Below are 26,249 nucleotides of genomic sequence, written 5' to 3'. Positions count from 1 at the left end.
TCACAAACAAAAGCGCAGAAGGTCGAAAAGCCTACTATGACCAGAAGGCATCCCACCATGAGATAAAAGTGGGGGACAAGGTTTGGTACTACTCATTCGGGTAACCCAGCCAGAAAACAACCAGGTTAACTCGCAAGTTGCTACCCATGTTGGACCGGACCATATTTGGTGACTGACAAACTCTCTGCTGTCGTATACCAAATCAAGGTCAGCAAGGGTCAAAGAGAACCAGTTTTCAAGTGGGTACACCGCAACCAAATTAAGCCTCACAAAAACCCCATGGGACTCGCCGGGTACGTCACAGTCGCCGATAGAACTTAAAACCACTCATTAGGTCGAGAGGACGCAAAGAAGGAATATCGACACCTGCCGCGTTGGAAACAATCGAATCACACCGATCGAGACAAATTGAGAAAATAACTTTAACTTCCAACAGGACAAATAAAACAACTAAGGTGATCTCACCAGTACCACCGTAGTGGGGGTGAACCACCACGTGAAGTCCGTCCTCAACATCAAAAAGAAAAAAAAGGTGACAGCCTAACACTATTTAAGAATCAGTCAGATAGCTTAAACTCTGTGCGAGAAGCCAGAAAAGCAAAAGAAAATCTCTGACCACTTTAAGACAAATTTCTAACCATGTTTGTTGTGTTTGCCAGGATGACCTGGCTCTTGACCCTGCTGCTCCTCAGCGCAACCATCGCCAACAGCTTCCCAGACGTGGTTGAATTCGGACCAGAATTGGGCATCGTCCTGAAGGACCAGCCCGGCTTACTGATAAGCTGTCGCCTGCACACACAGAGGGTGTTCATCAGGCTTGACCCCACAGAAGTGTACAGGGCCAACTTCGCCAGCATACAGTGAACCTGGTCTCCTGGGCAGGTAGCCGGTGGACCAAGTCTGTCCTGAAGCATGCTGAGGCAGACATGGTCCACATGCTACACCAGATGGAGAAGTTCACGGTAACGCAAATAGAACTGAGTGGACTCAACAAAAGAGAGAAGAGGTTCATTGGAGGTCTGCTAATGGCAGCCTCAGCTGTAGGATCCCTCTTCAGTTTCGGCTTATCAGCAGTTAACACCGTCACACTATCAATGGTGAAGAGACACGTTAGCGAGCTCCAAGAGGTAATCCCTGAAATACAGGCTCAGCTTAACGTACAGAGAGAAGGTCTTGAGACCATCGGACAAACCATACGAGACACCATGGTAATCCTTAACACCCTTACCAACGTGCTCAAAAAGACCATAGGCGTAATTGACCAACTAACGTCAGTGTTGCAGGAAGACTATGCACACACACAGATGTTGAATATGCTCATGGCAGACATGACCAGGGACATCGGATCTTTCATTGACAGCCTCGCCGTCGGTAGGATTCCACCCTACATTGTCCCTTTAACCCTGGTCCACCAATTTCTCGAGTCCGTAACTTATAGTCTAGTCACGCCGTTACAAGCTCACCTCACGTACACATTGGGAAGCTCAATCCCAATCTACGTAGATCCAGAGGATCTTGAAATGGCATTTCTAATTAACTTACCAATTGTCTACTACTGAAAACATCTACAGGCTCAAAAGTGTCATGAACGTAGGTCTCTGGCAAGGAGACAATTAAGATCCACACACCACCAGTAGTGGCTTTCAACGACGCTAATCCTGAGCTATACTTAGTGCCGAATCTCAAAATGTGCACTGTCACAAAAGACATTCATTACTTATGTCCCAGCAAACTGTTCATTCGAGATGACGCTGCCGGCATCTGCGGTCTCAAAACACTTACTGGGACAAATCACTGTCCAACAACCATCACGCCGTTCCGCCAAGTCACGCACACTCAGGTAGAGATAGTAGGACAACGCTGATTAGTCACCACCCCCGAAAAATCAGCCCTACTAGTGTATGACCATCATGACACGTCGACTCGTATCGAACTTCCGCGAAAAACCTTGTGGGTCACAGTACCCGAAAACGCCCTGCTCTGTATTGGTGAGGTATCTCTCTATCACCTGCATCCTGACCAATATGAAGGAGCCATTGAAGTGTCTGACTTTTACAACCAAACCGCTATTGAAATAGACCAACAGACTCTTGAGAAAATCCAGTATGAGGGTTCTCAAGTCATCGACGTGGCCCCAACAGATAAAACTTTGAAAGAGATTCGAAATCAAGATCTCAAAACCTACCAAGCCCTATCGTATGCTTGGTCTACTCCTGACACACTGTTGTTTGTAGCCATAATCGTCAGTTACTTAACTACCCTCGGCTTAGCTCTATGGGTGCGCAGATACGCCAATACCCTTCATAACGGTATAACCAGGTGTTCTCGAACCCTCGCCAGACTAGCCCGAAGAAAATGTGCGGCCGAACCGTCTGAAGACATTGAAGCTAACCCAAATTTAGACCGAGACCACGAAGCTGACCAGGTGTTCAAGCTACTAAATTTGGAGTAGCCAAACATGCCATGAATAATGTAAATAATTTGGCAAATGTAGGATGTGGTACCATAGTCGGACCACTTTAGCATGTAGGTGTCACCCTAAGCCACTCTGCTAGTCTGACACTAACCCTCCTCAGCCTCACCGGCAGTGGAAGACATCACCCACCGACCGTCACAGCCTTCCTCATCTTGGCGATTCAACGTTGGAGACCCAAAGTCGAATCGAGTGGGGGAATGTAGTGGAAAGCTGTGATCAAACAGCCAACATCTTAAGTTTGCATTAAGATGAGGCCATTGAGTTTTTTCAAAGAAAGATAAACTCCATACAACAAGGCCTGGTATATCTCCAGGTGTCAAAGAGGAGACGCTCTAAGCCATGCACAGCTTGGATCTGTCAACAAACCCCCACCACATTCAGGATTTAAGATTACCCCAAAGAGCATTCCACATGGAGCTGTGAATTCTTATCAGCACCCCAAACCAGATGCAACTCAACTCCCCTCTCACATAAAAAAAACCTCCACAGAAAGACAATTTCTTCACCAAAAGTCCTAAAAAAGAGGTTTTTCACACTAGACTCAAAACAAAACAGGTCACTGATTGATTGCCCGTGATCCTCAGATTATGGCAAAGCTTCTTGGGTTGAAATCGACTCAGTATTATGTTTTATCCACCTCTGCTAGATAAATCCAAATCTAACCATGGAACAAGAATGACCCCTGTGGGACGATTTGGGAAGGACAGGTTATTGACTTCCTGCAGACTCCAATCGTCCTAACCACATTTTAAAAAGGAAATTTCATTGTATTGTTGTAGCAAAAGAACAAAGAAAAAAAAAGAGAAAAGGAAACATGTCACTCTTTTCTATTTATGCATGAAAGTTTTATATTTGATGTGTTATGCTCTGTTCATTGGGGAATGTTTACTTAGTGTGTTCTTGTATATATATATATATATATATATATATATATATATATATATATATATATATATATATATATATATATATATATATATACATACATACAACCCCTGGCAAAAATTATGGAATCACCGGCCTCGGAGGATGTTCATTCAGTTGTTTAATTTTGTAGAAAAAAAGCAGATCACAGACATGACACAAAACTAAAGTCATTTCAAATGGCAACTTTCTGGCTTTAAGAAACACTATAGGAAATCAAGAAAAAAAGATTGTGGCAGTCAGTAACGGTTACTTTTTTAGACCAAGCAGAGGAAAAAAAATATGGAATCACTCAATTCTGAGGAAAAAATTATGGAATCACCCTGTAAATTTTCATCCCCAAAACTAACACCTGCATCATATCAGATCTGCTCGTTAGTCTGCATCTAAAAAGGAGTGAACACACCTTGGAGAGCTGTTGCACCAAGTGGACTGACATGAATCATGGCTCCAACACGAGAGATGTCAATTGAAACAAAGGAGAGGATTATCAAACTCTTAAAAGAGAGTAAATCATCATGCAGTGTTGCAAAAGATGTTGGTTGTTCACAGTCAGCTGTGTCTAAACTCTGGACCAAATACAAACAACATGGGAAGGTTGTTAAAGGCAAACATACTGGTAGACCAAGGAAGACAAAGCGTCAAGACAGAAAACCTAAAGCAATATGTCTCAAAAATCGAAAAATGTACAACAAAACAAATGAGGAACGAATGGGAGGAAACTGGAGTCAACGTCTGTGACCGAACTGTAAGAAACCGCCTAAAGGAAATGGGATTTACATACAGAAAAGCTAAACGAAAGGCATCATTAACACCTAAACAGAAAAAAACAAGGTTACAGTGGGCTAAGGAAAAGCAATTGTGGACTGTGGATGACTGGATGAAAGTCATATTCAGTGATGAATCTCGAATCTGCATTGGGCAAGGTGATGATGCTGGAACTTTTGTTTGGTGCCTTTCCAATGAGATTTATAAAGATGACTGCCTGAAGAGAACATGTAAATTTCCACAGTCATTGATGATATGGGGCTGCATGTCAGGTAAAGGCACTGGGGAGATGGCTGTCATTACATCATCAATAAATGCACGTTTATGTTGATATTTTGGACAATTGAAAGGATGTTTGGGGATGATGAAATCATTTTTCAAGATGATAATGCATCTTGCCATAGAGCAAAAACTGCAAAAACATTCCTTGCAAAAAGACACATAGGGTCAATGTCATGGCATAGGGTCAATGTCAATGAGCAGATCTGATTTGATGCAGGTGTTAATTTGGGTGATGAAAATTTACAGGGTGATTCCATAATTTTTTCCTCAGAATTGAGTGATTCCATGTTTTTTTCCTCTGCTTGGTCTAAAAAAGTAACCATTACTGACTGCCACAATCTTTTTTCCTTAATTTCTTATAGTGTTTCTTAAAGCCAGAAAGTTGCCATTTGAAATTACTTTAGTTTTGTGTCATGTCTGTGATCTGCTTTTTTTCTACAAAATTAAACAACTGAATGAACATCCTCTGAGGCCGGTGATTCCATCATTTTTGCCAGGGGTTGTATGTATATGTGTGTGTGTGTGTGTGTGTGTGTGTGTGTGTGTGTGTGTGTGTGTGTGTGTGTGTGTGTGTGTGTGTGTGTGTGTGTGTGTGTGTGTGTGTAGTATGTAATTCCAGGTAAACCAGTTACAAGAATTATTCTACAGGACTTGATTTGGTTTCAAAGCGGAATGCTTGATCCACGTTGATTTATATATAAAACTAGACAAAGGAAACTCCAGAAACTATGTTACCCAGAATTCTTGGGGGTGGAGCTTGTTAAACCTTTAAAATAGCTCGCGCCCGGGAATTCGCTCTCTTAAGCCGCGTTCACACCGGGCACGATCAGACGCTACAAATTTGCGTGGGTCGCCAGGCGACGGACGCGCCTCCTTCGCCCGGTGTGTCGCTCTGCTTGGGTGGACTTTCGCTGCGAAAATTCGCCCCGGTGTGTCATCAAATAGGAGGAGCTTCCATTCCGCTCGCCGGCTCCAGTTGTCAGTCAAGCTAAAATGACGGACCTTGATCACACGGAGAGAGTATCATTATTTGCTGCAGGAGCTGTGTCTGGGTGACGGCCGCTTTCAGCGGCCCTTCCACCTCTGCGGGACCCAGTTTGAGGATCAACTGTCCCGTTCGCGCGCGCACATGTAAACAATAAAAAAAAAAAAAAACTCCGCTGCTTGCTGCAGCTGGCTCTTCCCCCAAAAATCTCTGTCATAATTGTGTTTAGAAACCAGTCACCATTTGTTTTATTATACATTTGTGTAGTTAATTAATAAAATATTCTCTACAGACGATTCGCTTGCACGCGCACGTAAAAAAAAAAGACAAGGAAAAAGCTCCGCTCCCCGCTGCTGCAAGTAGGGCTGCTGCTCGCTCCAAAAACTCTGTCATAATTGTGTTTAGAAACCAGTCACCATTTGCTTTATACAGGTGTGTAGTTAAGTAAAATAATCTCCAGGACGATTCACGCGCGCACGTAAAATAAAAATAAAAAGAAACTCAGCTCCCCGCTGCTGTGGTGCTGCTGTTCGCACCAAAAACTCAACATCTTCAAACTCCAGACATCTCCACGTCACTACATATTCAGTCCCTGATTGGTCATCGCAGCGCGACGAGACGAAAAAGTTCAGATTTTTGAACTTGGGGAGGAGGGCAGCGCGACGTGAGGCGATGCAATATCACGCGCAAAACGCTCAAAATCGCTTCACTCGCATCGCTTCACTCGCCTCCATCGCGTCGCGCTGCGCGGTTTGACGCCAAAACGCATCCTTACATAGGGATTACATGGCAACCTGTGGCTGCAAGTTGCTCGCGTCGCGCCCGGTGTGAACGCGACATTACACTTTTCACTCTTACACTTTCCGCTCTTCGCTCTTTTCCTCTTCACTTTTCTGCATCTTGCTGCTTTTCTTGAGTCTAAAGACGCGCCTAGCCGGCAATAGTAAGATTTATGACCCCTTGTTTAAAGCCACGTGCTACTTAAGACTCATTCTTGTTTGGCGTACCGACAAGAATTTATTTTTCCGACAGATAACTTTTGCAACCTATGTCAAGTTAAACGTGCACATTTAACTTCCTTTTTTGAATTTTCAAATTAAAACCTTTTTCTTCTTCAAACTCCAAATTCCTTTCACGAACATTTTTCTTCTAAAGTCAGCTATTTTTGCATTGAATTCTGATTTGACCAAGCTTCCAAAAGACGACGACGAAAGACGAATTTTTGATTTTTGATAGAGAATAAAGATGCTCAAACCTTTATTCTGACAAGCCAGAATCCAGAGCGCTGCAGAGAAAAACATCCCGGTCAGCTGAGACGTTCAACAGCGACTTGAACTGCCGCCGCGAAACCACAGCACAATAACAGAAATCATCCCCGCCACTGTCGAGACCGAGCGGGTCGGACCAGCAGAGCCTCTTTGTCAAGGTCCCTGACGAAGCTGTGTGGCGGACAGGGCGTCGACTGAACCAGACAATTCCAGCATCAGACCTCACGGAGACCCGCTGCACTGCGCAAAGTAAGGCTATGTTGTCAGATAAACAGAGTGGCTTTATTTAACTCTATTCAAAATCATTAATCTTCTCTCAGGTTACTAATACCATAGTAAATTACCTGTTAAATTAGGATGAATCTTACTCCTAAAACTCCCGCTACGAAACCAAATTATCTGAACATCATATAATCATTGCTCATTGAAGGTCATCATCAATAAATTGATCACTGTTTTCATGTCTAAACAAGAAGGAGTTGCGTCGACTGCAGTTGGTACAGAACTCTGCAGCAAGAATTCTGACACAAGCTAACAGAAGGACTCATATTTCCCCAATTTTAAAGGAGCGTCAATGGCTGCCAGTGTCCTTCAGGATCAATTTTAAAATTTTGGTTTTAACTTTTAGAGCTCTACATGGCCAGGCGCCTCCCTATTTCTGTGACCTCATCCAGCCTTATGCCCCTGCCAGGGCTTTGAGGTCTGTGGACCAAAATCTGTTGATGGTTCCTCGCACCCATTTTGCAACCAGAGGAGAGCGATCCTTCCAGGCTGTTGCTCCCAGGCTTTGGAATGGTCTCCCGCTCTCTCTGCGCTCACTGGACTCTGTCGATACTTTTAAAAGCCAACTTAAGACTTTCTTTTTTACTCAAGCGTTTGCTTAGCTTTTAGGCTGCTCTGTGATCCTATGTTATGTTTTATGTTTTTATGTCTCGGCCATTGTCTGATGTTTTGTGTGGTGTACTCTGCTTTTATGTTGTGAAGCACCTTGTGGCTCTTGTCTGTGAAAGGTGCTATATAAATAAAATTTACTTACTTACACTGTGATATGTCCTGTTATTTAACTCCTGCCAGGGTTAAATAAATATCTTAAATGTGTGAAGTTGTCTGTGATTTTTGTATGGTTTTACAGAGGGTGTCGGATCTGACCTGCGGAGCTTATCCTTTAGAAACTGAGACTGATTAATTAAATTGACACTAATCAATTAATGAATGCTTAAACTAAAAGTACTTATACTTTGAAATAAGTGGTGCCCAAGGTAAAATTATCCACAAGCGATCATTTTAAATATTCCAAAACATTATTATATTCATTCTGTGACTCTGTTCCCTATAACTGATTCAGTAAGGTGTCATCAGATTTGATGTAGTCTCAGATGTTATGGAGCTAGATCCAGAAGAAAACCGCATTACCAAACAATTGTTTTTATACAATAACTTTTGAACTAATAAAGACATAAAAGTGATTCCAAGTTCTAGTGGTATGTTTTCATGGTCAATGATGTCAAATATAAAGGAAAGAAAAGTGTATGTATCATAGTTTTGGTTGTAACACTGAATTGTTGAATAGATCACTGTGCCAAGGAGGGAATCTCTTTAGGGTCAGTGACCCTATGGCCTTGTTTAGAGAAGTATTTCATAAATGTTAAAAAATTATTTGCAGTTTAGTTGAATAATACATTGAATTTTGTCACTTATTTGTTTTTGTCTATAAGCACATGCAATATCAATATCAGTGCTCAGATGACAGTAGCTTCTGGGAAAGGTGCAAGTTGCAATAAACTGTGATGCCAAGCGCTAAGGATACATGCTATCAGTCACAGCAGATGAAACTTTTTTTTTTACTACTCAGCAAATATCGTTAGACTTTTTTAGGTTCAATGATTCCACAGCGTGTAGATGTTATGGCGTCAGTGACCCCATGGCCTTGGCGGAGGTTTGCACTCTCTGAGTGCTTCTAGTTTAACAATGAAATTGCACAATATTCTAAGATTCATCTGCCACAATAAATCACATTCACAGGCAAAGTCAGAGCATAATCACAGTCAGTCACAATCAGATCATATCACATATATTCATCTACCACAAAACAATTCACCCTTCTCTACATAATACTAATCAATTTCATTTCTACTAGTATTTACAACACAGCTTAAATTACTGTGTGTGTTTCTCCACGTGAAACTGGAGTTGTGTCAGGAAGGGCATCCTTGTGCCATTGCGGATCGGGCTGTATACGCTGTGGCAACCCCGAACAAACCCGGGAGCAACCGAATGAACAACAACAACAACACTGCCCCCTGGTAGTGGAGCGTGTACTTCTGTTTGTCACTTCAGATGTTGGACAAAGTTCTGCAGAGGAGCAGGTGCAGAGTTATGTAAAATTCTATGCACTAATCGGACACTAGCCATTCTTTGAATATTTTCAAAATTCAACAATCTATATTTATCCAGAACATGGCAGTGATGGTGCTGCCCTGTTCTCCAGTCCAAGATTTTTAAGGCTTGTTTGTGAATGAATTCTATCAACTTCAAAGTGGTTTTATTTCTTTGTGACCAGTGATACAGTAAGAATCTAGACATGATCATTACGTTAAAATGGGAGTTCCTGATACATTTAAAAGTTGCTATATTAAATTTAAGTCTGTGACATTTGTTTTACATGTTTTTTAAAAGTAAGCGAAGGATCTAAGATAACGCCTAGGTATTTATATTCTGTTACATTTTCAATCTGTTCCCCGATTAGATACAAATTAAGAAAGTTACACTTTTTTGATTTGCTGTAAAAATACATAGTGGATGTTTTCTTTATGTTTAAGGTTAAACTTGACTCTAATAGCCACACTGCCACTTTGCCCATGGCCTCAGTCAGTTTAGTTTTTGTTTTCCACTATGGATTGATTTACAAGTCTGGTGATCGGCACTGTTAAGCTGTCTTTGTAAGTTTTTATGAAAAGGGTATCTAGGCCATGAATATCCTGACAAGTGTTTGTAGGCACCACGTTATTCCTGTCAGGGCCTCCGTACCAGCTCACTCTACAGCTTTCTCTCTGCCGCTCCTCCAGCGCCCAGCTACGCTGTAAAGGAGGGAGATCGTGTCAGCACCACACAAACCATGAGGAAAAACCCACACACACAGAAGGAGGAGGTGGCTTAATTTCTTTCCTTCACTTAGCTGTAGTTAGACGTTGTATCCAGCACTCGCTGTATCTCAGCACTCCCGCGGTCCTCAGTGCTGTCGCGGCCCAACTCCCGGACCTCCTGTCCTCACCACGCGCCAGTCATCAGCCCAGGTAGTGTGCTGTCACCGTCTTTCTCCTCTGGCCACATGCCCACGCCAAGCTCCTGTTTCCTCCAAATTAAGCCTGCTGCTGCTGCCAGCTCACTGACCCTCTATGTTTTTTTTCTCCCGCCCCTTCTACTGCATCCTTTCTTATCTTGCACACTTGTGCGTCTCCCCCAATCAGCACAGTGTCGTCGTGCAGCTGAATCAGTCCCAGCTGAGTCAATTACAATCCCTAATTAAAAGTCCATTGTAGTGCTCTCAACACTGACGGCATAATTCACTTTCTTATGAGTATTCTCTGTTAGGTGCCATGTGATTCATATAATAGGAGCGGTCCCTTTAAGAGTTCGGGTGACGTGCTCTTTTTTGCCTGCCTTTCTGTTGGCGCGCGACGCCATGTTTGTAGTCCATATATTCTTACGGCGACATGTTGGTAGTCTGTTAATAAACTCGACTCAAAGAGTCTTAATGAGAGAAGTTTCGGCTCGTCTTTTCATCAAAAGACAACTTCTACACTGGTGACCCCGACGTTTGTCTGCTGGACGTATCCAGATCGTCATGACTGCCAACGCTGTCTCTCAAGCTCCCCGAATTCTGGGAATCTTCTGCTTCGGCCTGGTTTGCTCAGACTGAAGCACAGTTTGCCTTGCGTCAGATCTCCACTGACGAAACTAAATACTACTACGTAGTATCTGCCCTCGGAAGTTCTACGGCATCAAGAGTGGTGAGCCTTCTTAAAAGTCCTCCTCTGACGGACAAGTATGAAACTCTGAAAGAATACTTACTTCGAACATTCGAACTGTCTGACGCTGAGAGGGCCAATAGGCTTTTCGGTCTTCAAGGGCTCGGTGACAGCAAGCCTTCAGAGCTAATGGACAGAATGCTTGACCTGCTTGGCGACAACAAGCCAGATTTCCTTTTCCTCCACCTTTTCCTACGCCAACTGCCTGCTCATGTGAGAGCTGCTTTGGCCAACACCGCCAGCACTGATTGCAGAGCACTGGCTGCTGAGGCTGACAAGTGTTTCCTGGCGAGTCAGCAACCCTGCGCAGCCGCCCTTCTCCCTGCTGGTGTTGTATCAGAGGTACAGGATGATCATATGCTCATCGCAGCAGCAGCCCCGCGTCGGCAGCGGTCTTCAGGTGTGTGCTTCTACCACGCCAGGTTTGGCCCCAAGGCAAAACTATGCCGTTCTCCATGCAGCTTCAGTGGAGTGGGAAACGCCACGGCCGGCGCTCACTAGTGGCCGTGAGCGTCGGCCATGCCGGCAGGCTGCTCTTCATCCATGACTCCGTCTCTGGCCGACGTTTCCTCTGCGACACAGGGGCACAGCGGAGTCTACTGCCTGCTTCACAGGTGGACGTGGTAGCTGACACCCACGGCCCCCCCATGGAAGCCGCCAATGGTAGCCCCATCCGTACGTACGGCACAAGGCATGTTGAACTGTGTTTTGGGGGCCAACGCTTTAGCTGGGACTTTGTGACTGCCAAAGTAGCCGTTCCCCTCTTAGGGTCAGACTTTTTGTGTGCATATCTCTCTCTTCTAAGTCCCTGTTGGTAAATGATATAATAATTGATCAACATATTGATTTATTCTGCCTTACAGAAACCTGGTTACAGCAGGATGAATATGTTAGTTTAAATGAGTCAACACCCCCGAGTCACACTAACTGTCAGAATGCTCGTAGCACGAGCCGGGGCAGAGGATTAGCAGCAATCTTCCATTCCAGCTTATTAATTAATCAAAAACCCAGACAGAGCTTTAATTCATTTGAAAGCTTGACTCTTAGTCTTGTCCATCCAAATTGGAAGTCCCAAAAACCAGTTTTATTTGTTATTATCTATCGTCCACCTGGTCGTTACTGTGAGTTTCTCTGTGAATTTTCAGACCTTTTGTCTGACTTAGTGCTTAGCTCAGATAAGATAATTATAGTGGGCGATTTTAACATCCACACAGATGCTGAGAATGACAGCCTCAACACTGCATTTAATCTATTATTAGACTCTATTGGCTTTGCTCAAAAAGTAAATGAGTCCACCCACCACTTTAATCATATCTTAGATCTTGTTCTGACTTATGGTATGGAAATAGAAGACTTAACAGTATTCCCTGAAAACTCCCTTCTGTCTGATCATTTCTTAATAACATTTACATTTACTCTGATGGACTACCCAGCAGTGGGGAATAAGTTTCATTACACTAGAAGTCTTTCAGAAAGCGCTGTAACTAGGTTTAAGGATATGATTCCTTCTTTATGTTCTCTAATGCCATATACCAACACAGTGCAGAGTAGCTACCTAAACTCTGTAAGTGAGATAGAGTATCTCGTCAATAGTTTTACATCCTCATTGAAGACAACTTTGGATGCTGTAGCTCCTCTGAAAAAGAGAGCTTTAAATCAGAAGTGCCTGACTCCGTGGTATAACTCACAAACTCGTAGCTTAAAGCAGATAACCCGTACGTTGGAGAGGAAATGGCGTCTCACTAATTTAGAAGATCTTCACTTAGCCTGGAAAAAGACTCTGTTGCTCTATAAAAAAGCCCTCCGTAAAGCTAGGACATCTTTCTACTCATCACTAATTGAAGAAAATAAGAACAACCCCAGGTTTCTTTTCAGCACTGTAGCCAGGCTGACAAAGAGTCAGAGCTCTATTGAGCTGAGTATTCCATTAACTTTAACTAGTAATGACTTCATGACTTTCTTTGCTAACAAAATTTTAACTATTAGAGAAAAAATTACTCATAACCATCCCAAAGACGTATCGTTATCTTTGGCTGCTTTCAGTGATGCCGGTATTTGGTTAGACTCTTTCTCTCCGATTGTTCTGTCTGAGTTATTTTCATTAGTTACTTCATCCAAACCATCAACATGTTTATTAGACCCCATTCCTACCAGGTTGCTCAAGGAAGCCCTACCATTATTTAATGCTTCGATCTTAAATATGATCAATCTATCTTTGTTAGTTGGCTATGTACCACAGGCTTTTAAGGTGGCAGTAATTAAACCATTACTTAAAAAGCCATCACTTGACCCAGCTATCTTAGCTAATTATAGGCCAATCTCCAACCTTCCTTTTCTCTCAAAAATTCTTGAAAGGGTAGTTGTAAAACAGCTAACTGATCATCTGCAGAGGAATGGTCTATTTGAAGAGTTTCAGTCAGGTTTTAGAATTCATCATAGTACAGAAACAGCATTAGTGAAGGTTACAAATGATCTTCTTATGGCCTCGGACAGTGGACTCATCTCTGTGCTTGTTCTGTTAGACCTCAGTGCTGCTTTTGATACTGTTGACCATAAAATTTTATTACAGAGATTAGAGCATGCCATAGGTATTAAAGGCACTGCGCTGCGGTGGTTTGAATCATATTTGTCTAATAGATTACAATTTGTTCATGTAAATGGGGAATCTTCTTCACAGACTAAAGTTAATTATGGAGTTCCACAAGGTTCTGTGCTAGGACCAATTTTATTCACTTTATACATGCTTCCCTTAGGCAGTATTATTAGACGGTATTGCTTAAATTTTCATTGTTACGCAGATGATACCCAGCTTTATCTATCCATGAAGCCAGAGGACACACACCAATTAGCTAAACTGCAGGATTGTCTTACAGACATAAAGACATGGATGACCTCTAATTTCCTGCTTTTAAACTCAGATAAAACTGAAGTTGCTGCTTTTTTGCATTTACGCAATATCTCTAAAATCAGAAAGGTCTTGTCTCAGAGTGATGCTGAAAAACTAATTCATGCATTTATTTCCTCTAGGCTGGACTATTGTAATTCATTATTATCAGGTTGTCCTAAAAGTTCCCTAAAAAGCCTTCAGTTAATTCAAAATGCTGCAGCTAGAGTACTGACGGGGACTAGAAGGAGAGAGCATATCTCACCCATATTGGCCTCTCTTCATTGGCTTCCTGTTAATTCTAGAATAGAATTTAAAATTCTTCTTCTTACTTATAAGGTTTTGAATAATCAGGTCCCATCTTATCTTAGGGACCTCGTAGTACCATATCACCCCAATAGAGCGCTTCGCTCTCAGACTGCAGGCTTACTTGTAGTTCCTAGGGTTTGTAAGAGTAGAATGGGAGGCAGAGCCTTCAGCTTTCAGGCTCCTCTCCTGTGGAACCAGCTCCCAATTCAGATCAGGGAGACAGACACCCTCTCTACTTTTAAGATTAGGCTTAAAACTTTCCTTTTTGCTAAAGCTTATAGTTAGGGCTGGATCAGGTGACCCTGAACCATCCCTTAGTTATGCTGCTATAGACGTAGACTGCTGGGGGGTTCCCATGATGCACTGTTTCTTTCTCTTTTTGCTCTGTATGCACCACTCTGCATTTAATCATTAGTGATCGATCTCTGCTCCCCTCCACAGCATGTCTTTTTCCTGATTCTCTCCCTCAGCCCCAACCAGTCCCAGCAGAAGACTGCCCCTCCCTGAGCCTGGTTCTGCTGGAGGTTTCTTCCTGTTAAAAGGGAGTTTTTCCTTCCTACTGTAGCCAAGTGCTTGCTCACAGGGGGTCGTTTTGACCGTTGGGGTTTTACATAATTATTGTATGGCCTTGCCTTACAATATAAAGCGCCTTGGGGCAACTGTTTGTTGTGATTTGGCGCTATATAAAAAAATTGATTGATTGATTGATATGGACTGTTGGTGGATGTTAAAAATCAGCGCTTGATCGACGCCGTAACTTTCTGTTCGTATGCATGCTTCCTCAACGACTCCAATGCACTGCACTTCTCCAGCCTGCTCTCTGTCACGGACAGTTTCCAGCGTCTGCTCGCCAAGTTCCCAGCACTCACACAGCCCACTTTCTCCTCTTCCACGGCCAAGCACGGTGTCGAGCATCACATTGACACCACTGGCCCACCTGTATATGCCCGCGCTCGACGTCTCGAGCCGAACAAGCTTGCCGTGGCCAAGACAGAGTTCGAGTCCATGGAGCGCCTGGGGATTATTCGTCGCTCCAACAGTCCTTGGGCCTCCCCCCTGCACCTCGTCCCCAAGCCGGGGGGGGGGGCTGGCGCCCTTGCGGGGACTACCGACGGCTCAACGACGCGACAACGCCTGACCGCTATCCAGTACCGCACATCCAGGATTTTTCAGCGCACCTGGCTGGTAAGGTCATTTTTTCAAAAGTGGACCTGATCAGAGGACACCATCAAGTGCCCGCACACCCTCTCGACATCCCAAAAACAGCTGTGATCACGCTGTTTGGTTTGTTTGAGTTCCTGCGCACCCCGTTTGGCCTCAAGAATGCTGCTTAAACTTTCCAGCGGCTCATGGACTTTGTGCTACGGGATCTGCCTTTCGTGTTTGTGTACCTTGACGACATCCTGGTGGCCAGTTCATCACCTTCAGAGCACCTTTCGCACATACGCACTCTGTTCGAGTGACTTGCCGAGCACGGGCTCATCATCAATTCAGCCAAGTGCCAGTTCGGCCTGTCCACCATAGACTTTCTGGGGCACAGAGTCACAAAGGACGGGGTCATTCCTCTTCCGTCAAAAGTGGAGGCCATCACCACTTTCCCACGCCCACTCACTGTCAAAGCCTTACAGGAGTTCCTAGGCATGGTTAACTTCTACAACCGTTTTCTCCCCAGGGCCGCCCAAATCATGCGGCCCTTATATGAGGCTCTGAAAGGCGGCAAGCCTAAGCACACTGTGGGCTGGAGCCCGGAAAGAGACAAGGCTTTTGCGGACGCTAAGACAGCCCTGGCTAAAGCCGCCATGTTGGCCCATCCCTCCTCCTCCGCTCCAATCGCACTTACCACGGACGCCTCAGATTATGCAGTCGGTGCGGTTTACGAGCAGTGGGTGGATAATGCCTGGCAGCCTCTCGCCTTTTTCAGCAGGCAGTTGCGTCCCAGTGAACGGAAGTATAGCACCTTCGATCGGGAGCTACTTGGGGTGTACCTCGCCATCCGACACTTTCGTTCACTGCTGGAGGGACGCCAGTTCACCGTTTTTGTGGACCACAAGCCTCTGACTTTCGCCGTGTCCAAAGTCACTCAGCCATGGTCGGGCAGGCAACAGCAACAGCTGACTTACATTTCGGAGTTCACGACGGACATTGCACACCTTTCTGGAAAGCACAACCATGTCGCAGATTGCCTCTCCCGCGCTGTTGCGGGGGCGGTCCACCTTGGCCTTGATTATGACAGCATGGCAGCAGAGCAGGCCACAGACCCGGACGTGCAAGTTTGCCGTTCATCCGTTACTGGGCTGCAGCTGCAGGATGTGGCATTTGGCGACGCTGGCACCACTCTGCTTTGCAACGTCTCCATGGGCTCTCCTAGGCCGGTTGTGCCTGCGAAGTGGATGTCTTTTTCCTGATTCTCTCCCTCAGCCCCAACCAGTCCCAGCAGAAGACTGCCCCTCCCTGAGCCTGGTTCTGCTGGAGGTTTCTTCCTGTTAAAAGGGAGTTTTTCCTTCCTACTGTAGCCAAGTGCTTGCTCACAGGGGGTCGTTTTGACCGTTGGGGTTTTACATAATTATTGTATGGCCTTGCCTTACAATATAAAGCGCCTTGGGGCAACTGTTTGTTGTGATTTGGCGCTATATAAAAAAATTGATTGATTGATTGATATGGACTGTTGGTGGATGTTAAAAATCAGCGCTTGATCGACGCCGTAACTTTCTGTTCGTATGCATGCTTCCTCAACGACTCCAATGCACTGCACTTCTCCAGCCTGCTCTCTGTCACGGACAGTTTCCAGCGTCTGCTCGCCAAGTTCCCAGCACTCACACAGCCCACTTTCTCCTCTTCCACGGCCAAGCACGGTGTCGAGCATCACATTGACACCACTGGCCCACCTGTATATGCCCGCGCTCGACGTCTCGAGCCGAACAAGCTTGCCGTGGCCAAGACAGAGTTCGAGTCCATGGAGCGCCTGGGGATTATTCGTCGCTCCAACAGTCCTTGGGCCTCCCCCCTGCACCTCGTCCCCAAGCCGGGGGGGGGGGCTGGCGCCCTTGCGGGGACTACCGACGGCTCAACGACGCGACAACGCCTGACCGCTATCCAGTACCGCACATCCAGGATTTTTCAGCGCACCTGGCTGGTAAGGTCATTTTTTCAAAAGTGGACCTGATCAGAGGACACCATCAAGTGCCCGCACACCCTCTCGACATCCCAAAAACAGCTGTGATCACGCTGTTTGGTTTGTTTGAGTTCCTGCGCACCCCGTTTGGCCTCAAGAATGCTGCTTAAACTTTCCAGCGGCTCATGGACTTTGTGCTACGGGATCTGCCTTTCGTGTTTGTGTACCTTGACGACATCCTGGTGGCCAGTTCATCACCTTCAGAGCACCTTTCGCACATACGCACTCTGTTCGAGTGACTTGCCGAGCACGGGCTCATCATCAATTCAGCCAAGTGCCAGTTCGGCCTGTCCACCATAGACTTTCTGGGGCACAGAGTCACAAAGGACGGGGTCATTCCTCTTCCGTCAAAAGTGGAGGCCATCACCACTTTCCCACGCCCACTCACTGTCAAAGCCTTACAGGAGTTCCTAGGCATGGTTAACTTCTACAACCGTTTTCTCCCCAGGGCCGCCCAAATCATGCGGCCCTTATATGAGGCTCTGAAAGGCGGCAAGCCTAAGCACACTGTGGGCTGGAGCCCGGAAAGAGACAAGGCTTTTGCGGACGCTAAGACAGCCCTGGCTAAAGCCGCCATGTTGGCCCATCCCTCCTCCTCCGCTCCAATCGCACTTACCACGGACGCCTCAGATTATGCAGTCGGTGCGGTTTACGAGCAGTGGGTGGATAATGCCTGGCAGCCTCTCGCCTTTTTCAGCAGGCAGTTGCGTCCCAGTGAACGGAAGTATAGCACCTTCGATCGGGAGCTACTTGGGGTGTACCTCGCCATCCGACACTTTCGTTCACTGCTGGAGGGACGCCAGTTCACCGTTTTTGTGGACCACAAGCCTCTGACTTTCGCCGTGTCCAAAGTCACTCAGCCATGGTCGGGCAGGCAACAGCAACAGCTGACTTACATTTCGGAGTTCACGACGGACATTGCACACCTTTCTGGAAAGCACAACCATGTCGCAGATTGCCTCTCCCGCGCTGTTGCGGGGGCGGTCCACCTTGGCCTTGATTATGACAGCATGGCAGCAGAGCAGGCCACAGACCCGGACGTGCAAGTTTGCCGTTCATCCGTTACTGGGCTGCAGCTGCAGGATGTGGCATTTGGCGACGCTGGCACCACTCTGCTTTGCAACGTCTCCATGGGCTCTCCTAGGCCGGTTGTGCCTGCGAAGTGGAGGCGACCTGTTTTTGACGCCATCCATGGCCTCTCACACCCTGGAACCAAGGCCTCACAATGGCTGGTGGCAGCCAAGTTTGTGTGGCATGGTCTCAAAAAGGACGTGAGAGACTGGGCGAACACCTGTGTAGCGTGCCAACGTGCCAAAGTACACCGCCACACCAAAGCGCCACTGGAACAGTTTCGAGTGCCGGAACGACGTTTCGACCACATCAACATCGACCTCATTGGCCCGCTTCCGCCCTCCCAGGGTTACACTCATCTACTCACGATGGTCGACAGGACCACACAGTGGGCAGAGGCTGTTCCACTGTCATCTATAACATCGGCTGATGTGGCACGGGCATTTATTGGCACCTGGGTGTGCCGTTTTGGCACCCCATCAGACATTTCCTCAGACCGGGGCGTTCAATTTACCTCTGACCTTTGGAACGCTGTCGCAGGTAGCTTGGGAGTTAAACTCCACCGCACCACGGCCTACCACCCCCAGAGTAATGGCCTCTGCGAACGTTTTCACAGATCGATGAAAGCCTCCCTGCATGCTAGCCTGAAGGACAGTTTCTGGTCTGACAAACTCCCATGGGTCATGCTAGGCATCAGGACAGCACCGAAGGAAGACCTTCGCGCCTCCTCCGCAGAGCTGGTCTATGGTCAGCCATTACGGGTCCCCGGGGATTTCGTCCCTAACACCACGGCCCCTTGGTCAGCCACATTCCAGCGCTCCAGCCTGTTGGATAATGCCAGGGTGTTTGCTCCACTTCCTACTTCCTGTCACGGTTTGCCGAACTCTCACGTCCCCAGTAGCCTACACTCTGCTGGCTATGTTTTCATTCGAGCAGATGGTCACCACGGACCTCTCCGCCCGCCTTAAGAGGGCCCTTTCCGTGTCGTGGAACCTGGGAACAAGCACTTTGTGGTAGACATTGGGGGCAAACCGGAGTGTATTTCTGTGGACCGCCTTAAGCCAGCTCACCTAGATCTGGCCACGCCAGTTGAGTTGGCGCAACCCCCGAAACGAGGGCGGCCTCTGACTAGACCCCCTTTGCCTTTTCCCCCCGCCCCTCGACCATGCCGCAGGGGAGCCCCGCAGACAGCCACTGAAGGGGCGGTTCCGCCTTCTCCCATGCGGCGGAGCCGCACTGGACGTTTGATTCGCCCCCCACGCCGTTGATACATTTATTTTCTCTCCTTTTCTTTTTATGTTCAGGTGTCCTGTTAAAGTGAATTCTGAGGGGGCATGTGTAGTGCTCTCAACACTGACGGCATAATTCACTTTCTTATGAGTATTCTGTTAGGTGCCATGTGATTCATATAATAGGAGCGGTCCCTTTAAGAGTTCGGGTGACGTGCTCTTTTTTGCCTGCCTTTCTGTTGGCGCGCGACGCCATGTTTGTAGTCCATATATTCTTACGGCGACATGTTGGTAGTCTGTTAATAAACTCGACTCAAAGAGTCTTAATGAGAGAAGTTTCGGCTCGTCTTTTCATCAAAAGACAACTTCTACACCATACTCAAATCAAGCCACAAAAAACACTCGTTAAAATAACAATCAGTTAAGATTAAACAATCAAAACAAAAAAAGCAATTTGCTGCGTGACACGATCACACAAGAATGAGTTCACACCTTCACCCTTATTTGTTTTATTTAATTTCCACTCTTTCTGTCTGTCATGTAAACTACAATTTACGTGGTGGAAGTGGCATCAGCCGGCCGGGCCGCCTTCACACCGTGCCATGCACTCAGACGCTGGCTGGTCCTCATGAGGGCGTGAGCACTCACACACTCATGTGCATTGTGCACTGTGTGTTCACCAGCTGAGGTGCAGCACACAGCGGCCAGCTGGTCAGGCCACAGCTGACAATGTTGGATTTATGGTGTGTGTTTTGGTGGGGGGGGGGCGACGACACACTCCACAGTCCATTTGTGTGTGTGTGTGGGGGGGGGGGGGTGTCATCACAGTTACAAACATGTGTGTTGCTAGGTGTTGCACTTAGAAACTTTTCACAGACAGGTCGAATGTGGTCACCTACTGTCTATTCTCATATGAGGAGTGCGAATAGCCCCGCCTTTTCTAAGTGTCCAGCGAGCGGTGTTAGACCTTCGTGTGTGGCAACTGGAATTTGGCCGACACCTGCTGAGCATGTCCAGGGCATTCATTGTCTTTAAGCCACATATGTGCACAAATGGTTATGACGACAGCTGCACGAGGCATCTGAGGCGGCTCAGATTTTTTACGAATGCCATCCAACTCCTCCTTTGTGTGCTAGTCGGCTTCAATCATGTTATGAGTGAAGGGGCCCTTATTCATGGACAACCACCTGTAAGTTGCTCTCCTTTTATATGGTTATGTGGCCGAGGAGTTTGAAAATGTTCTCTGGGTGGTTTTGTGGTACCAAAGCACCTGTGTGTAGTCGGTTCTTTCATGAACAGGAACGATGTAAACGTCAAAATGTGACTCTTCAGAGCCAATGATCTCCTGCAGGGCAGTTTTTGTTTGGATGCTGGTGTGTCTCACTGTGTTTGCTGACAGCACAGGAATATATGCTGCTGTCACCAGCTCCAACTTCTTCACAGTGAGAGCCCCGCTCTCCATGTTCTCTGTGAAGGTAAAATATTTGTTCTCAGAGGTCTTGTCATATTCTGGTTCCCCACCAAAAGCTGTGTAGACCACCAGTTGCATGGTTTCTCCAGGATGCTGTCTGAACCAGTACATCTGGTTTTGAGCAGCATCTTTCTTGTGGCTGTAGTTCATCTTTGTAGATTGGGACACAAAACTGGAGATGATTTCAGGATTCTGTATCACACCCTGGAAGACCTGTGGGGATAAAAATATGACTTTAAAAAACTTATATGCATCAAAGTGATTCTGTGAAGCAACAGTGCAGCAGATGTAATATATTTATATTTATACCAGGTGATGGTTACGAACCGCATCGTTCCACAGGAGGAACCTCCCACTATAATCTCTGATCTGCATTAGTGGGGAAGGACGGTGTTGGTTATTCTGGGTTAATACAGGTGCAAGGAGCTGTGATGAGAAAATGATGTGATTGTGCAGTTTTTGTACTGAGGAGCAGAGATGTGTCGCACTGTGGAAACTGGCAGCACAAAAGTACACAGCGCTGCTGTTCAAGTGGAGTTTGTTGATTGTTAAATTGCAGGTTTTGCCTGTATCTGCACTTCCATCCATCATCACGTCCACTCCAGTTTCAGGATATCCACTGTCTCCAAGCATGTAACCCAGAAGCTGCAGCTGTGTGTTTGTCTGTCTGTACCACAGGATCCGGTTGTAGCTCGGAATACTGTGCGAGCATTCCAGTTTGACATTTTCTCCAGGATTGCTGAACAGTTCTCGTGGCGTCTGATAGACTTGATCACTGAGAGAAGAACCTGCAGCAAAAAGCAGCAGACAACATGAGTCTGTGAATTGAAGACTAAAACATGTTTGAAGATAAAATCTGTTAAAATATTACAACTATTAATAAAAAAGGTCACGTTTTATAACATTACCTGCAACTAAAATTGTGTTAGTTAAAGTAATGCAGAGGAATAAACCTGTCATGCTGTGGGATTTTTTTGTGCTTGTGTATTCTGAGAAACATGTCGCTCTCATTGCATTTTTCTCCTGATTATTTCCATCTTTTGTTTTTGTAAGTGCACCCTCGTGTCTTGTGGTGGGTGCTGTCATACTGCATCCTCCTCCCATAAATTTGTCCCAACTGTCATTAAATATCACTGGTGGAAGTAGCAATATAGCGCCACCTTATGAATGAAATGTGTATGATGATTTGAGTTATAATACAGAGAGACACTGAGGGAAGAACCTGCAGAAACTGCATCAGCAAAAAGCAACAGAACATGAGCTTGTACACTGAAGACTAAAAGTATGTGTTCATACAAAAAGTCATCATATTGTAGATTTGCTGCAAAAAAAATAAAAAATAATAATTACTAAATTTAAAACGGCACTTTTATGGCATTACCTGTAACTAAAATGATGTTTGGTAAACTAATGCAGAGGAACAAAACTGTTGTGAAAGTGTCGTGACACGGACCCACAACAGGGGGCGTTAATGAACGGACAATGGATAAGCCAAAAGTAACAATTTAATGTTGTGAATCGCACAACGACGTACAGACAATAACAATATGGTGGACTGTCAATCATACACCAGGTGACGTGTGGGCAGGCTCGACGATAGAAGACGCCTGGCGAGAGAAGAGCCGGATCCCCACACAGCTTCCACCACCAACGGAGCTGAAGAACACCGGAGCCGCCAAGCCCTGCGCCCCAGGTGGCCGCTGTCTTCAGCAGTCAGACCCGGTACTGCTGGCAGAGAACAGAGACAGTCCTGATGAGTGTGAGTTCGCACACTCAGTAATCCCACAGTCAGTGTTTAGTTAGGAGGGAGCACCTCCACCTCCAATCACACACTCGTGCAGCTCCTTTTCACCACTTATCTGGTTTGGGGTGTGAGGCGAAGCCGTCGCTGATCACACAAAACGCCAATCCCACAGATAAGGACACACCAGAAAAACGGCTGCAAAGAAGTTCAGATTAATACTCAATGTTTTGAGTCAGCAGAGAAAATTACCTGAATGGTAGCTGATTTCTCGGCGGGGAGGTGGAGTTGCAGTCCGGCCTTTATGGTGGTGGTGATGAGTAGTGGATGAGTAACAGCTGGTATGGATGATGTGTGACAGCTGTCACTCCTGGTCGCTCCGACGCCCTCTCGTGCTTGAAGCCCGCACTTCAAGCAGGGCGCCATCTTGTGGTGGTGGGCCAGCAGTACCTCCTCTTCGGCGGCCCACACAACAAAAACTGCCATGCTGTGGGGTTTGTGTTGGTTTATTCTGGCAAACATGTCACTCTCGTTGGTCTTTTAAATTGTTTTCCTCAAAGTCCTGATTCTTTCAGTCTTCTTTTCTGTAAGTGAACCCTCATATCTTGTGGCGGGTGGTGTCATAGTGCATCCTCCTTCCCTTCAGTGCCTTACAATAGTATTTACCCCTTTATGCTTTTACACATTTTAATTTATTTATACTATTTCAAACACAAAAAGTAATTCAGGCTTCTCTATTTTAAAATTTCTAAAATTGTTTCTTTAACCTCAAACTGAAAACAAATCTTTGCAACTTGATATAAATTAAATACAAATATCAGTGCCAAGGAGATGGGTTTCATAAAGCCTGGGTCCCACTGAATAATGAAGGATGAATCTCTGTACCCTGCATGTGCCACGTAGCAGCCTCTAGTGAGCCACAACCGACCTGTCATTACAGCCTCGAATGGCTCGCATCAGCCACACTAAGACACGTACTGCCATGATAGCGCCATGATAACGCCATGTTGGCGCACGTTTAGGCATGGGTTTGGTCCAAACCTCCAGCCCTCCCACACCTGGTCCCTTTAAAGCAGGGGTGGCTAAGTTCGGTCCTCGAGAGCCACATTCCTGACACTCTTAATTGTCTCCCTGCTCCAACACACCTGAATCCAATGAAAGACTCGTTAACAGACTTTTAATGAGTCTTTCATTGGATTCAGGTGTGTTGGAGCAGGGAGACAACTAAGAGTGTCAGGAATGTGGCTCTCAAGGACCGAACTTGGCCACCCCTGCTTTAAAGTGTGGGTTTTCAATTCACAGATTCACAGCAGCATTTAAAGATGTCACATTTTTTTAAATGCAGTCCAAAAATAGATGCTCCAGTCCCGCAGCTGTGCGCTGTGCGCCAGGCAGGTCCACCTGTAATGCACCAGACCAGCTGGAACCGAACCAAGGGTCCCTGGAGAGCCGCATCTGTGCTCCTCGCTGGCTCTGCGGCTCGCTGGCTTTATTTCTTCTGCAGCTTTAAACACACACAGCATAATCCCACTATAAACTTTATGTTCGTCAGTTTATTTCTGCAAAATCGCTCTTTTGCGCACGCGCTGCTGTTGTCCATTCCTGGAGAGATGGCCTCAGCTGCTCCTTCTCACTGGCTTCCTTTCCATCTGTGGCTTGCTGGCTTTATTTTTTCCCTGGGTTTAAACACAGTCATTTTTACACTGTGATCACTTTTAACTTTGTGTTCTTCCGTTTATTTCTGCAAAATTGCTCTTTTGCGCGCGGTGCTGTTCTGCATACAGAATGAGGTGGTCGCTTTAATTATATACACCTGTGGATCACTTTCAATACATGCGCTCTCCTTCTGTGTGGCTGCACAGCTCTTGTGCTGCTTTTAGCTGCACCACTGGAGTTATTTCTTCCGCGGCTTTACACACACATCCACTTCACACAGTCACCCAAATTTTAACTTTGTGTTCGTCCAATATTGACTGAAAAATCACTCTTTTGTGAGCTGGCGTTCTGCCTAAATGCTCCTTTGGAGCGTGATGAGTCACTGCCTCAGTGCACTCAGAGCTCATGTGATCCATTACCAAGATATTAAATCAACCATAGACATACCTTAATAGTGCAGCAGATAACTGAAACAATTGTGCAAATGGTGATACAAGCACCAAGGTTGGCACAAATACTCCTTAGACATTGCTCTTTTGAACAAACCAACTGGCCACTTGAATTTTCAGTAGGTGGCCACTGGCCAGGTCGGGGTCAATTGAAGAATTACACAGGGGTCAAAATTAAAAATGCTGAAATCATTTTGAAAACTATACCACGTTATTTGTGTGATCGTAAAGATTCCAAAAATGTATAGTTTGGGCTATCTATGACTGAATGATTAGGAATTATGGGGTAAAAACAGCAGTATCACTTCCTGTTCCGGAGCACAGCGGTGTTTTTCTGTATCTGTTAGCTGTTTAATCTGCGCAGTTAGATTGATCTAGTTATCTAGATAACGATTTGTTTCCCAGTGTAATCTTCACGTGCCTTAACTAAAGCACTCCTTCTGCTGAATCACCTCTAAATTATTTACACATTATTCACTTTGCGTGTTTTTAGGAATCCGCTAGCTTAGCGCAGCTACTAGCTCTTAGCCGATTTAGCATGGTGGCTTCTCCTGTCTCTCCCGCACTTTTCTGCTCTGGGTGTGAAATGTTTAGTTATTCCTCGGCCTCCTTTAGCAGTAACGGTACTTGTAATAAGTGTAGCTTATTCATAGCTTTGGAGGCCAGGCTGGGCGAATTGGAGACTTGGCTCGCACCGTGGAAAATTCTACACCTAGCCAGGCCCCTGTAGTCGGTGCGGACCAAGGTAGCTTAGCCGCCGTTAGTTTCCCTCTGGCAGATCCCGAGCAGCCAGGAAAGCAGGCCGACTGGGTGACTGTGAGGAGGAAGCGTAGTTCTAAACAGAAGCCCCGTGTACACCGCCAACCCGTTCACATTTCTAACCGTTTTTCCCCACTCGACGACACACCCGCCGAGGATCAAACTCTGGTTATTGGCAACTCTGTTTTGAGAAATGTGAGGTTAGCAACACCAGCAACCATAGTCAATTGTCTTCCGGGGGCCAGAGCAGTCGACATTGAAGGAAATTTGAAACTGCTGGCTAAGGCTAAGCGTAAATTTGGTAAGATTGTAATTCACGTCGGCAGTAATGACACCCGGTTACGCCAATCGGAGGTCACTAAAATTAACATTGAATCGGTGTGTAACTTTGCAAAAACAATGTCGGACTCTGTAGTTTTCTCTGGGCCCCTCCCCAATCGGACCGGGAGTGACATGTTTAGCCGCATGTTCTCCTTGAATTGCTGGCTGTCTGAGTGGTGTCCAAAAAATGATGTGGGCTTCATAGATAATTGGCAAAGCTTCTGGGGAAAACCTGGTCTTGTTAGGAGAGACGGCATCCATCCCACTTTGGATGGAGCAGCTCTCTAAAACAGTTAAATGTGGTCTATTAAACATTAGGTCTCTCTCTTCTAAGTCCCTGTTGGTAAATGATATAATAATTGATCAACATATTGATTTATTCTGCCTTACAGAAACCTGGTTACAGCAGGATGAATATGTTAGTTTAAATGAGTCAACACCCCCGAGTCACACTAA

General features: G+C 45.8%; 1 protein-coding gene across 1 annotated transcript; it reads left to right on the top strand.

Moving 5' to 3' along the window:
* The first annotated feature begins 926 nt into the window (after window positions 1-926).
* On the top strand, window positions 927-19,135 carry LOC117501066. The gene is given in 10 exon segments (XM_034159875.1): window positions 927-1,371; window positions 1,962-2,242; window positions 10,573-11,073; window positions 11,193-11,517; window positions 14,631-14,999; window positions 15,002-15,377; window positions 15,465-16,296; window positions 16,611-16,947; window positions 16,950-17,325; window positions 17,413-19,135. Coding segments are annotated over 10 exon segments (5,565 nt in total).
* Window positions 19,136-26,249: the final 7,114 nt, after the last annotated feature.

Source organism: Thalassophryne amazonica, chromosome 19 (assembly GCF_902500255.1).
Source record: "Thalassophryne amazonica chromosome 19, fThaAma1.1, whole genome shotgun sequence".
Lineage (NCBI taxonomy): Eukaryota > Metazoa > Chordata > Actinopteri > Batrachoidiformes > Batrachoididae > Thalassophryne > Thalassophryne amazonica.
Note: the sequence above shows the minus strand (reverse complement) of the source record. Positions and strands in the feature narration are given on the sequence as shown.